The sequence below is a fragment of the Megascapheus bottae genome, chromosome 3 (genome assembly GCF_031878675.1).
Source record: "Megascapheus bottae isolate mThoBot1 chromosome 3, mThoBot2.hap1, whole genome shotgun sequence".
Classification (NCBI taxonomy): domain Eukaryota; kingdom Metazoa; phylum Chordata; class Mammalia; order Rodentia; family Geomyidae; genus Megascapheus; species Megascapheus bottae.
Window position 1 is genome coordinate 71,356,714 of NC_143511.1, and position 14,845 is coordinate 71,371,558.

The 14,845-nt window shown below is 40.6% G+C and overlaps 1 protein-coding gene across 3 annotated transcripts in view; it reads right to left on the minus strand.

Annotated features, from left to right (window-relative positions):
• Txndc8 (thioredoxin domain containing 8) overlaps positions 1 to 14,296 on the minus strand; it is a 31,869-nt gene extending 17,573 nt beyond the window's left edge. Inside the window, exons 1-4 of one of the 3 annotated variants that reach the window (XM_090329168.1) lie at positions 14,161 to 14,296; positions 9,951 to 10,055; positions 8,873 to 8,932; positions 5,227 to 5,292 (exon numbers count right to left, since the gene is read on the minus strand). In XM_090329168.1, the coding sequence (XP_090185294.1) occupies positions 5,227 to 5,292; positions 8,873 to 8,932; positions 9,951 to 10,055; positions 14,161 to 14,184 (255 nt within the window). In that variant the 5' untranslated portion in view covers positions 14,185 to 14,296. The remainder of the gene's footprint in view (positions 1 to 5,226; positions 5,293 to 8,872; positions 8,933 to 9,950; positions 10,056 to 14,160) is intronic. The other 2 variants (XM_090329167.1, XM_090329169.1) reach the window with 2 other exon arrangements.
• Between the last annotated feature and the right edge of the window lie 549 nt (positions 14,297 to 14,845).

Below are 14,845 nucleotides of genomic sequence, written 5' to 3' on the forward strand. Positions count from 1 at the left end.
CTCTCCTTCCTGAAGTTCAAAATCACAAATCCACTTCCACCATCATTCCTTGTAAATTCTTAAGTGTTTTGCCATCACTGTGAACACGAACCTTCTTATAAGAGCTCCTAAGGATTGCCCCATCTTTCTAGCTCACTGCGTATCTTCAGCATAACCTAGAGTACTTCTTTAGAGATGTACTCATTTATTAATTTAACAAATGTAGATGGAGTACACCTTATCTGAAATGCTAGGGATGAAGTATTTCAGGTTTAAGATTTTGGAATATTTTTTTTTTTTGCCAGTCCTGGGCTTGAGCTCAGGGCCTGAGCACTGTCCTTGGACTTTCTCAAGGTTAGAGCTCTACCACTTGAGCCTCAGCACCACTTCAGGCTTTTTTTTCTATGTATGTGGTACCGAGGAATTGAACCCGGGTCTTCATGCATGCTAGGCAAGCACTTTATAACCACTAGGCCAAACTCCCGGCCCCTTTTGGAATATTTTTATAGACATCATATGCCATATACATAATATGTCTTGGGGGATGGGAGCCAAGGCTAAACATGCAATTCGTTTCTTTTATATTTAGCTTATACATAGAGCGTAGTGATAATTTTATACATTTTTTTTCCAGTCCTGGGTCTTGAACTCAGGGTCTAGGCACTGTTCTTGAGCACTTTTGCTCAAGGCTAGCACTCTGCCCACTTGAGCCACAGCACTACTTCTTTTTATGTGTATGTGGTATTGAGGAATCAAATCCAGGGCTTCATGCATACTAGGCAAGTACTCTACCACTAGGCCACACTCCCTGCCCAAATACAAAAAAAAAATATAATTTTTTTTTACTTAAGATAAAGTTTGGGTGTATCAAACTATCAGGTTAATGTCATCTTATTGGTGCTTAAAAGATTTCATATTCTGAAGCATTTGGGCTAGGGATACTCAACCTGTGTGCATATATATATGCATTATATTTAAATATTTCTACATACATACATATGTGTACACACATACACATACATGTGTATAAGTATACATACCTATATGTATATGTTGTCTATTGTATATATTGCAGTCCTCCCACAGCATTCTCAACATTCCACTAGTAAATGTTAGAATGGAGTCTTTTTTTTTTTTTTTTGGTTTTGTGTGTCAGTCTTGGGGCTTGAACTCATGACTGTGCACTGTCCCTGAGCTCTTCATATAGCTGCTTTCTTGAACACTGATAGCATCAGTAGTATCAAAGTGCTTTCCTTCTCACAATAGGAGTTATCTTGTCAGGCACAAGGTCCTATGTCCCTATATTTGGCTGTATGGGATTATTTATTCCTGTAGTACAAGCGCATCCACGGGCATTATGTGTACAAAATGGGCATGGCTGTTCCAGTGTGGGTTTATTTACAGAAGCCCAGCGAGGGCTAGATGGGTCGTCAGCTATCATGGCCAACTTTTGTTCTGTGTCATCAACTGAAGTTCCTGAGAAGACATGCTAAGCTTCCCAGAGGGATAGGCTCCTCGAGGCTGCAGTGAGGGGGAAAGCAGGGAATGAGTCTGAAGTTCTGAGGACCCATCTCAAGCCACACCTAGAAATGGGAAAAGTGATTCTGAACTGGCTGCAAGAGTTGTCATTCTGCCCATTACTGGAAGTGTGGGGTAGAACTTTCTTCGCAGGATGAAACAGATTCCCCACAATGCAATATATTCACAGCTTCCATTGTCTGCTCAGATGCCCAGAACTAAGAAAGCATGACTCTTCTCCATAACCTTTCACTTACTTCCTCCTGAATTCAGAGGTGAGCATATCTTTTAAGTCTAGCTGAAACAATGAGCTCACATCTTTGTGGGAATGTTCTGTTTAGAGGCAGGCATGCTGTCTACTCTTTCTGACAGCACACAAGAAGTGGCTCCACAGTCTGCCTTGTGCATGTAGATTGGAAGGCCATCACTCTTTTCTTCACTTTTGAGTCTTGATAGTTATATAAAACAACTGTTCCTCTTTTACCTGGCTAGATATGTTTCCACTCTGCTACCTAAGATTCTCCCAAAGGTGGGTTATTCCGAGGGGTCCCAGTCATGTTTTTCAGTGGGATCAACTTTGTACCAGGACTACTTATTCTAAGGGTAGTGTTGTGATTATCAGAATGATTCCTTTGGAGAAAAAAAAGGTAAAAGAGAATCCAGCGGATATGGTTGCTTACTTCTTGCATATTTCTAGGAGAATCGAGACTGGCTTTTCTCCACTGCTGGGAGTATAGGAGTCCTTCAGGTGTGGTCTTCTTGACTTACTTTGTTATGTGAACTTGGAGTGATGCCATATTGGCTTGTCAAGTTGATTTGCCTGAACATCAATATTGCATTTATAGTGTTTGTTGTTGAGACCTTGAGTTTCCACTATTATGATTGGCTGTTTAGCAATGACAGTGTACCAAGATGTCTCCATAAAAAGCGCCCCTCATGGGGCTGGGAGTTTGGCTTAGTGGTAGAGTGCTTTCCCTAGCATGCACGAAGACTGGGGTTCAATTCCTTGGTACCACATACATAGAAAAAGCTGGAAATGGTGCTCAAGTCGTAGAGCTCTAACCTTGAGAAAAAAGCTCAAGGACAGCACCCAGGTTCTGAATTCAAGCCCCAGGACTGGCCAAAAAAAAAGCAGCCCTCACTACCACAAAGCTCTCATGCCCTCTTGGTTCAAAAGGCTTTCTCTAAGCAGAGTTGTTCCTCACATGTACCTGAACTGTACTGCTAGAGAGTGAGCATATACATGCTGCCTGGTGTCCTCAAGAAGGAAGGAGAGCAGAAGTCTGCTGGACCTTTCTAGACTTCACCACGGCCTGTCATTTTCTTTTCACCTTTGTGCTGTAGTCTGTGTTGGAACAAATCTCAGCTATGAATGCAACTGGCTACTGTACTGGATCTTGTAGTAAGTGTTTGTAAATCACTGAATAAAGTACTCAAGAACTGGAAATTTAGGAAAAATGAAATTCCAGGGTGGAAATGAGATTGGGATTCTTTTTGTTTCTACATTTATTTCAAGGGGAATGAAGTTGGCAATGACTTTCGTCTATCAATAAAGATGTTGCAGGTCATAGGAATGTGGAGGAGACCTTCTTCCCACTTAATTATGGCTTTTCTGAACCATTCATTTATTATAACTAATTCATTTATTAGCATATAAATGCCCATAGTCCATACCATTCTTCTACTGGACCTAAGTGCTTTGGCAAAGTCATTTTATTCTAATATTAAAGAATGAAAGAGGGACTCAATTTTTGATAGATGGCTCATATTTAAAGCAGTTGTCTAAAATTAACTAATTCTTCATTTTTCTTCCTTCACCCTACTGCATAGACACAGGCTGATCATGAACTCAAAGTTATTATTCTAATTTTTCCAATGGTGGGACTTAAAGCATCATGAAGTAGTTCTACATATATCAGTTGTTATGCCTACATCTTTTTTCCTAGAGATGCGTTACAGCCTTTATTGGATATTAGGTTTATAAATCATATTTATATATTGTCCCTCTTATCTGTAGCTTTGCTTTCTATCCTTTTACTCAGTCAAGTATGATCTGAAAATATGAAATGGAGATTCTTGACTTAAGAAAAAAGCTTGTATGATGTCTTTCTAAAATCACAGTAAGAACAAAATAGGAGAATCATAGTATATATAGATTAAGGTTTGAGGTAACCATAGGGGAGTGATGTGGGTTTCCTGGAATATATCTCTTTTAGATAAGAGGTCTATTGCAGTTGGAATACTGTGTACTATTCTGGTTACAAAATCACCTGCCAGGGTTTTGTGTGCCCCATCTACTAGGGAGCACAAGAATGACCTTATTTACCATAATAAATCTCTCTGGAACATGATAGTGATGTCGTGGATAACTATACTACATCAAAGGAAAGAATAAACTCCCCATATTTTATTATCTGGAATTCACTTTGGCTCTCTCCTCTATCCTAAAACTGTGACATGTGTTCTCTTTTGTTCCCGCCAGTTGTTACCTAACCTTTATAAGAAAACTTCCAGCAACCAGAAAAATCCCCATTAGTGAAAGCAGAAAGGATAATAGAGTGTAGGAATGCCAGTTAGGGAGGTTATTGAATTTACACAGAGGAAATAATACTGAGATTCTTGCCAGTAATAGGGAAAACCACACTCTAAGTCTTCTGCATTAATGCAAGGAGGCAGACCATGTTTTCAAGGAAGGTGAATATTCTAACCCAGCTCTAGGAAAAATTATTATAATACCTTTTATACTATGTACATTTAAAAGGGCATAATGGACAGTGGCTCTTTGCCAGAGGTTTTACCAGAAATATGAAGACGTTTCTTGTAACGGTCCTTAATAGAAAGTTGGACCCTAGTTTTTAAAAATAGATAAATGGCACTTGTTTCAATAACTCAGTTCTAGTTGCATTATCCCAAGTGAAAGTGGGGAGTGCTTTTATTGAGGTGATTTCAGAGAAGTGAATTTAGTTTTACTGTATCTGCAAGGAGAGACTGGATGTCAATGCAAGCTTTCCTAGTGAGATCTCCAACCACGTATTTAAGTTTAATTTTATTATTAGTAGTATATTAGAATTTTAATTATTATTATAAAAGTGATATTTGGAGGGGTTACAGTTACAAATGTCAGGTGACCAGTACATTTCCTTTTGAACAATGTTATCTCTTTTCTCACACTCTCCCAATCTGTTATTATTTTTAAATGTAATTTTATTTAGTTTTGTCTTTTTAGATAGTGAAGATTGAAATCAGGGCATTGCCCTTGCTATGCAAGTACTTTGCAATGGAACTACACCTCAGCTATGTATTTAATCTTTATAATAACCCAGTGAGGAAAAAATGATGGTGATCCTCATTTTAAAGATAGTTTTCTCAATAAAGTTACTGAGAAAACCAATCAAGGTCCCATAGCTAGTGAGTCATGAGAATCTGAATCCATGACATGTTCATGTGCAAAGCTAGATAGCCTTCTGATAGCTTTTCATAGCCACGCCCCATGCGTGGGGACCTTATGCATTTGTATGTATGCATTGTTGTGTGAATTTTATCATGTTATTTTCTGAAAGACTATCTTTTCTTTTTTTTAATCCTTTGCAGCAAGGCAAGTTTAGAAACCAAGAATCACACCGCCACATAATAAAAGCAAATGCAGTGGCCTTCTTTTCGGTTGTTGTTGTTGTTGTTCTGAAGTTTCTATAATCTAATTCAACCCTGCTGGTTTCCATGGAGACGTACCTTGTTGGCTTTCTTGAACATCTGAAATGTGGGTACTCCTTTGATGCGACAAGTTTCCGCCAACTCCTGGGAAAGAAAAGAAGCGGTGTGAAGCCAACAGCTTTGGTGTCTTCTCAACACACCACGCTTGCTACCTGGTGGCTTCACAAGAGGCATCTTAGTCCAGGGACACCTCACACACACTATGGACTCTAGTGCTAAGAACCTTCCTCCCGTGAAGGCCTCCAGGAATGTCACAGTGGAAAGTAAGCACCCCACAATTCCTAGGCTTGCTCATCTCAGAGTTCTAGGAGAGAGATGAGAGAGAGATGGAAGTCAGATAGAATGGGCACGTAATGACTTTCTGGGATCTATTTAAAGACCTCATGAAAAAGCATGGAGGAGAAACCAGGGGAGCCCAGTAAGGACAGACTGCACTATGAAAATGGAAGCAGTAAATATACCTTTATAAATCACAAATGACATAGGATGATATACTGGTCTACCGTTTTAAGAAAGGCTTGTGGGCCTGGAGAGTGGTAGAGTGCTTTCCTAGCATGCATGAAGACCTAGGTTCGATTCCTCAGTACCACATATATAGAAAAAGGCCAAAAGTGGTGTTATGACTCATGCGGTAGAGCTCTAGCCTTGAGAAAGCCTAAGGACAGTGCTCAGGCCATGAGTTCAAACCCCAGGACTGGCAAAAAAAAAAAAAAAAAAGGGCTTGCATATTCTTTTTTTTTTTTTTTTTTTTAAGGCTCTACACCCATTTTGCTGGTCATCTTTATTTGAGAACTATTTGGATTCCAAACTCAAGAAAATAAGCTAGAAATTCCAGTAACCTCCATCCTTTCCAAAGTGCTTCTAAAATGACAGTTTTAATTTTTCTTAACTGTGAATCAGAAGTGTACTCTTTTCCTTTCACTTTAAAATACAAAGAGCCATAATTTAAAAAACAAAACAAGACAGGCAGTAGCGTAGCACAAGTTGGCAAAGATGTAGAGAAATTAAAATTCTTACCATGGAGGTGGAAATATAAAATGGTGTCATTTGTTTGGGGCTTGAACTCTGGGCCTGGGCACTGTCCCTGAGCTCTTCAGCTCAAGGCTACTGTCCTACCCCTGGGCCTGGGTGTTGTCCCTGAGCTCTGCAGCTCAAGGCTACTACCCTATCCTTAGAGCCTCATCCCCACTTCCCATTTTCTAGAGATTACTTGGAGATAAGAGTCTAACATTCTTTAGTGAGGGATAGCTTTGAACTGGGATCCTCAGATCTCAGCCTCCTGAATAGCTAGGATTACAGGCATGAGCCACCGTGCCTGGCTGGAAAATAGTTTTTCAAGTCCTCAAAAAGTTAAATGTAGAGTGACCATAAGACTTAATGGTTCTTCTTGCAGATATGTACCAAGGAGAAATAAAAACAGGTTTGCACAATAACAAAACATTGTGAACCACCCAAATGTCTACCAATGGATACACGGGTAATTAAAAGGCATTGTATCGGTCCAATGGCATATAATTTAGCATTACAAATGAATAAACCATTGATTCACTGTATATAAGCCAGTTGCTAAAGTCAACATAGTCTGATTCCACTCATGTGAAATGTTCAGAATAAGCAAATCTATAGACTATAGATTTGGGGCTGCCTAGAGTTGGGATGGTAGATGGAGTGAGCATTCTTTTTGGAGTGTTGAAAATATTCTAAAAAATGACTGCAGTGATGATGGCTGCATAATTTTGCCAATACAAAAAAGACAGAGCTAGTATTCCTACCTGTGTATTTAGAATTCATAGCATGTTATTTAGCCAAAAGAGTAATTAAACAATGTCACACTTTAATAAAGCTGGAAAGAAATGGAGAAATAGAATTCCTATTATAATCTGGGCACTATGCCATGTATTGTATATATTTTATCTCATTTTATCTTAGTTATCATTACCTCATTTTACAAATGATGAAGCTTATATTCATAGAGGTTAAGTGATAGATCACAGACACCATTAAAGTATTGAACGGGGAATGGGTGGATTTAATTTCATTTTAAATCTCATACTCAATCTAAGTTGTGTGAATGAGCCACTTGTTTCGTTTTGCTGCTTGATTCTTGAATATCCCCCTAGGCCCAAGGCTTGGTGCTGTGGGATGTGCAGGGCCTCCAGGTCAGGCCTAGTGAGAACTCTTTAGGATAATGGGTCATGTTTTTAAAGGGAATAGTGGCTCCCTGGCCTCTTTTTCCCTCTTGTGCTTCCTGCCCACGAGGTGTGTGGCTTTGTTCCACCATATAATTCCATCTTGATGTGCCATCTTTTCACAGGCGACAGAGAAACTCAGCCAGTTGATTACTGCTTGAAACTGTGAGGCTAGATGAGCCCTTTTCTTTTTTTCTTTTTAACCAATTTTGGGCCTTGAACTCAGGGCCTGAGAGCTGTCCTTGGGCTTTCTCAAGGCTAGAGCTCTATAACTTGAGCTACAGCACCAGTTTCGGCTTTTTCTCTGTCTGTGGTATTGAGGAATTGAACCTGGGTCTTCGTGCATACTAGGCAAGCATTCTACCATTAGGCCAAACTCCCAGCCCTAAACCCTTTTCTTTTTATAAGCTGATTACCTCAGATTTTAGTACAGTGACAGAAAGCTGACCAACAGAGTTTACTTTTCCTCAGTCTAAATCAGAAAATGTTTGGAAGAACTGTTTCCTAACACTTTGCAATTCCCAAATTTTAATTTCTTAGTAGTTTTTGTAGAGATATTATATATTATATTGATATATATGTTACATAGTATATAGATATTATATATATTAACATGGAAACATGAGGCTGATGTATGTAGGGTGTATGAGTGTGTATTTGTGTGCTAGGATGGAGAAGGATGTACTTTGGGATAAAGAAAGATTTCCTTGTAATACTGAAGAAAACCCACCAAAAAGCAAAAGCTATATAACAAGAGGAAGGCAAGATATATGAAAATGATCGCATACCTGTCATGAGGTAGAATGCATTTATCACCATGAGTTCAATTCTTGTGGGTCAGTAATATTTTGGAGATAGAGCCCACAGAAAATGGTGAAGAATATTAAGGTTGATTATAAGGGCTTCCAGGGCAGGCATGGCTCTTATCCACTAACTTAAAAATTATGGGAGAGTTCAGGGCTGGGAGTTTGGCCTAGTGGTAGAGTGCTTGCCTAGCATGCACGAAGACCCGGGTTCGATTCCTTGGTACCACATACATAGAAAAAAGCTGGAAGTGGTGCTCTGCCTCAAGTGGTAGAGCTCTAGCCTCAAGAAAAAGTCTAAAGACAGTGCTCAGGCCCTGAGTTCAAGCCCCACAACTGGAAAACAAAACAAAATTATGGGAGAGTTTAGGATGGTTTATCAGAAGGAAAAAAAGTGAAATTTGACTTGATTTTACATGGTAATTATGGCGGTGGTGCAGCTTGAGTATGTTGCATTTGGGTTTTAAGAAGCCATACTCAACCAGGAATTTGGCCTACTGATGGGGTGCTGGCCTAGCACACATGAAGACCCAGGTTTGAAGTGGTGCTGTGTCTCAAGTGGTAGAGCTCTAGCCTTGAGAAATCCCAAGGACAGTGCTGAGACCCTGAGTTCAAGCCCCAGGACTGGTAAAACCAAAAAGCAAATCCACATTGAAGGTTTAAAATTCTTACCTGAGCATCATCCACATCCACGTTAGCAAACAGTACATTTTTGTATCGAAGAGACATTGCCTGAAAAGCAAGTGAAACTTCCCATTAGCATAGTGTTAATATTGAAGCGTATACCAGAAATGCCTTATCCACAGAACTGAGCCATGAGCCAAAGAGGTTGCCACTACATTTGTCAACAGAACTCAAAGCTTCAAGTCAAATGCCAGCTGTGCTGAGGTCCAGCAAGTACCAGGGGCAGAAGCAGAATCTAAAGAACAGAACTGAAGACTAATGCTTCAAAGTTGGAAAAAAACCAACCAAACAGAATGTGTGCAGCGGACCTTGACTTTCCTTTCAGGGCCAGGGTTGGGACAGCAGTTTTTTGTGGAGGCAGGTGTGAAGGAGTTGTCTTCAGCCATCCAGGTACAGTTCTTAGTGCTTGAGCACATGGCAAGGTCCTTAGGTCATCCCAGATAAGGTACCCACTAATTAAATGCTACTTTTACCCTCTCTCACTAGGCATTTCTCGAGGAAAGTGAACAGAGAGCTGTGGCTCATGCCTGTAATCCTAGCTACCCAGGAGGCTGAGATCTGAGGATCACTGTTCAAAGCCAGCCTGGGCACTATAAAGCTGAGACTCTTATCTCCACTTAATCTGTAGAAAACAGGAAATGGGGCGGTGGCTCAAGGGTAGGGCGGTAGCCTTGAGCTGAAGAGCTCAGGGACAGTGCCCAGGCCTAGAGTTCAAGCCCCATGACTCAAAAAAGGTATGTAGGTTGTAGATAAAAGCTGTAAAATGTAGTATATATTGCACTTAAATGTTTGATACTCAGACTCAGCTTCATGAGTAGCTAGGATTACAGTAAAACTCTGGAACTCTAGAAAATGTTATGAGAATATGAATGTGCATTCCTGTGCACCACTGGACTCCTTTGCATTTTGTGATGCTCCTTGCTGGAAGTGTTCCTAGACAGGTAGTATTATTACCTGCAGGCTGGTTAGGATGATTGAGAATGTTGGATTTCATGTCTAACTTTGAAGATTTGCTTGGGGAATACGAGTCCTCTAAAACTGTGACACAGAGACTGGTGATACTTACATGGAAAATAGGACACATGGCTTTGCAGGGACCACACCATTTTGCTGAGAATTCTACCACCACAAGTTTGTGCCCAGCAGCTTTCAAAAATTCTTTCAATTCATTCTGAAACCAGAACATAAATGAGGAAAGGCATGTCACTATGGACTCTCATAAAATCTGACAAAGAAAAAGGTAGCTGGGGGACCGGGAGCGTAGGCTAGTACTAGAGTGCTCACCAAGCATGCCTGAAGCCCTAGGTTCAATTCCTCAGTCCCAAATACACAGAAAAAGCCAGAAGTGGCGCTGTGACTCAAGTGGTAGAGCACTAGCTTTGAGCAAAATGTGTTCAAGGACAGTGCCCAGGCCCTGAGTTCAAGCTCCAGGAATGACAAAAACAACAAAAAAAGTAACTGAGATCTCTCTTTTCCCTCTTTCTTCTTTCTCTCTTGTCTCTCTTTCTCCCCCCCCCCCCTTATCTCTTTCCTCTCTTTCTCTCTCTTGTGCTTATGTTTGAACTCAGGGCTTTAACTTACTGCTCATGGCTGGAGCTTTACACCTTGAACATTTGCCTGATATTTTGTCGGTTAATTGGAAATGGAAGTCTCACAGATGTTTCTGCCAGGACAGGATTCAAACCTTGATCCTCTAGGTTTCAGCCTTATTCCATACTAGGATTACAAGTATGAGCCACCAGCACCTGGCTTCACATGGTAATTTTTTTTTTTTGTCTGCTATAGGGCTTAAACTCAGGGCCTGAGTCCTGACCCTAAGCTTTTTTTTCCCAGTCAAATCTAGTACTTTATCATTCAAAACCACTTCCCATCGTCTGGGGGTTCATTGGAGATAAGTGTCTGGGCTGCCTGGCTGACTGAACTATGATCCTCACATCTCAGCTTCCTGAGTAGCTAGGATTGCAGGCGGGAGCCACCAGAAATTCCTACAAAGAAGCCACAAAACCTTCATCAGAGGCGATTGCCCTACTGTTCTCCCACCAATTAAACCTTTGATAAACACACATGTCTGAGGTCAGATATACTTCTCTTCATGAGTATACAGATGTGATGATAAACCCACAAAATCTAGAAGTCTATGCACTAAATGTGCTGGCAATAAGGTTGGTAATAGGGGCGGGGAGGGAACTGAGTCTAGCTGGAAAGTAGCAGCAGTCGGAGGATGAGGGTAAACTCTTGTTCTAAGTGGACATCTACATTTAATATAGACCGGTTTAAAAGCAAGGGAAACATGCATTAATAGTGAAAGGAAATGTGAAGAATGAATGCAACAGTTTGAGTCATTTCTTCCTTGGCTTTGGGAAGCAATCGTTACTGCAATTGTAGTCAACTCTGTACAGGTAAGGATTTGACATATTTTGTCAAGTACATTTCTATTACTTGTTCATACCATCTAATTAGAGTTTCCCTGTATTGAAGGAAAACTATATTTGCTTGCTTTATATACTACAACTGTCCTATATTGGATATTTTGGGCTTCTTTCATCTCTCAAAGTTTCTACTAGAAACCTCCCTTCCATCCCCTTACCTGGTAATATGGGACATTTACTGAATGATGGAATGCTTTGCTACTGCAGAGGGCTCAGGTCAAGATTTCTTTCTCTTTCACTCACTGGAATGGCAACAATAGTAACTCTTTTACTCTGTGCTTCATGTTCTGTCCCTTAATCTCTGTGCCCTGTATGTAGCTTCATCATGTCCAATCACAGATGATATGAGAAAAACAGAAGTCCAGTAACTTTCTCATGGTGAACCAGTTGGTGAGGAGTCAAATCTTTGGGGATTGTTAATCTAGGTAGACTAACTCCAAAAGCCATTTCATTAATCAGCACCCCAAGATCTCTGATATCTCCATAGCAACTGGACCTACTCTCTGTTCTCAATTGTCTCACATGCTCAGCACTGGACCAATGATTAGAGATAGGGTCAATTCTAGACAAATGGCTTATCTGCTCTACATCAGGATGGCCTTGACTATGATGCTGCTGCTGGCTTAGGTGAAACTGGTGGTTCAAAGAAGATGCATTCAGTTCTTGTACCAATAGTCCTCTAGTTGACTGGCAGGGAGAATGACTTCTCAGACAACCAGCACATTCCTCATTTGCTTGTAAATAACCTTGTGTCTCATTTTCCAGCTGTTATTTGGGTGTGAGTTGATGTAGTGAAGCCATGATTGATCTTGACTTGGCTAAAGTAATCTGAAAGGACTATGCCTATACAATTGTTATTTATTCACCATGTTCCTATCGGGGCCTATAACCTGTCACCTGCTAGATGCCTTGGTAGGGTACAATTGTGGTCAAAGGAGTAAATAAAAGGCAACATTTCCCTGTCTATGCGGAGCTTGCATTTTGTTTTAGAGGGAGAACTGACACATCAACAGATTAAAATATGTACCCATGTTAGTGATAATTACTAGTAAAGAATAAAATGAAGAGAGGAGAAAGTATGCTATGGGTGTTGGGTTACTACTGTTCACTCCCAATGTGGGTAATGCACCTCAAAAAGAAGACATCTGGATAAAGATGAGGAGATGGGACTTCTGAGCAGCTCTCTAGGGAGGAGAGGAGAGGGCTTCTCAGGGAAGAGGGAGGCTTGCTATTTGGTGAGATTCTCAAACATTAAAAATAGAAGTTGCGGGGCTGGGAGTTTGGCCTAGTGGTAGAATGCTTGCCTAGCATGCACGAAGACCCAGGTTTGATTCCTTGGTACCACATACATAGAAAAGGCTGGAAGTGATGCTGTGGCTCCAGTGGTAGAGCTCTAGCCTTGAGAAAGCCCAAGGACAGTGCTCAGGCCCCAAGTTTAAGCACCATGGATGGGAAAAAATGTTGCGAAAGTATTAGCAAATGCATAGTATCTTCAAATTTTACTTACAGCCAAAGGACTAGGCCCTGCCCTCTTCCCCTCCCTCCCCACCCTGCCATCTTTTTTTTTTTTTTTTCTTTAGGCTTGGTCAGCATCAGTTTTGTGAACATTTTGGAAACACTTCCAAAATCCAGATCCAAGGTGGCTAATGAATGTGAGGTTCGGGCATTTGTCTTCCGCCCTCCCCTAACTGGAGGAGATTTGACACCCTTCCCTGTCCCTGAGAGGTAAGCCCTCTGCCTCTCTTTCAGAGGCATTTTTTCCTTTCCCCTTTCTCTCTCTCTTTCTTTCTTTCTTTCTTTCTTTCTTTCTTTCTTTCTTTCTTTCTTTTTTTCTTTCTTTCTTTCTTTCTTTCTCTCTTTTTAAAATATAAACAAAAAATCAGTTTGCCTTATGTACAGATTTAGATTTGTGGTGACAGCACTATTGGGTAAATGGGTAAAAGTGGCTTTACAGCCAGGCACAGTGGCTCATGCCACTTAATCATAGCTATTCAGGAAGCTGAAATCTGAGGTTTGCAGTTCAAAGCCATCCCAGGCACTAAATAGACCATGAGACTCTTATCTCCAATTAACCACTAGAAAACTGGAAGTGGTGCTGTGGCTCCAGGGTTAGGGCAGTAGCCTTGAGTTGAAGAGCTCAGGGACAGCCTCTAGGCCCAGAGTTCAAGCTCCACGACTGACAAAAAAAAAAGAGAGAAAGAAAAGAAAGTGGCTTTACAAAAATGTACCTAAAGAATTGGTATGACTTCTTTCATTCTTCTTTTCAAACCCCAGGGATGTCTAGAATTTCTGCTTTCTTTCCTAGGATGGGAAGAAAGAAGTGGACTTTCTTTAGATTTTTTTTTTGCCAGTCCTGGGGACTAAACTCAGGGCTTGAACACTTTCCTTGGGTTTTCCTCAAGGCCAGTGCGCTACCTCTTGGACCACAGCACTACTTGTGGCTTTTCTATCTATGTGGTACCGAGGCATCGAAAACCCACGTCTTCGTGCATGCTAGGCAAGAACTCTACTACTGGGCCAAACTCTTGGCCCTAGATTTTTTTTTTTTACAGGTACTATTAGGGTAGATACAGGACTGGATATGTTAGTGCCTGGCCTGAATCTAGCTGGAGTAAAGAGTAAGTGATAAAAATCCGATAGGAAGAAAACTTTTGATTCTAGACTGTGTCTCTCGACAGCATCATTCTTTAGGGAACAAGAAGAAGAAGCAAGAAATTAAAAAGGGAAGAAAGAAAGAAAGAAAGAAAGAAAGAGAGAGAGAAAGTCCTCTTGCCGCAAGACAATGAACAATAGTAGGTAGATACAATCCTTCTTAAAGGTTATTAGGAAAGCCAAATGAGTACTTGCCATGTCTTTAATAATCTGCACCATGGCTTACAGTTGGGAATTGCTGATGAACTGATAACTTCTGGGGTTTGGTGGATCTCTGTAGTTGCCTCTCATTCATCACAGGACTTTGGCCAGATTATATGGGTAACTTCTCTATGATGTCATGGAATATGTCATCTCAGAACTTAGAACTTTGGCAGATTTGAGACTTAGTTTCACTTCTATGTCAATGACTTAAGTTGGCTTCTAACCAGCCAAGTAATAAAAAAACTAGAATTTGGATATAGAGTTACTAATGTTGTCTGTCTGTCTCCTTTCTGGTCTTTTGTTATTGATTTCTCCACATTATTGTCTTGGACCTTGATCTTGAATTACCAAAGGAGAAATAATTATATAAGATAAGATAATTAAAACATTTTCATTTATGGGAATATGGCTTAGTGATAGAGTGCTTGCTTAGTATGCATGAAACCCTGGGTTGAATTCCTCAGTACCACATAAACAGAAAAAGCTAGACATGGTTCTGTGGCGCTCGCTAGTGGTAGAGTGATAATCTTGAGCAGCTTAGGGGACAGTGCTAAGGGCCTGAGTTCAAGCCCCAGAAATAACTATATATATATATATATTCATTTTAGATTTTTTTTTTTGCCAGTCCTGGGCTTGAGCTCAGGGCCTGAGCACTGTCCTTGGACTTTCTCAAGGC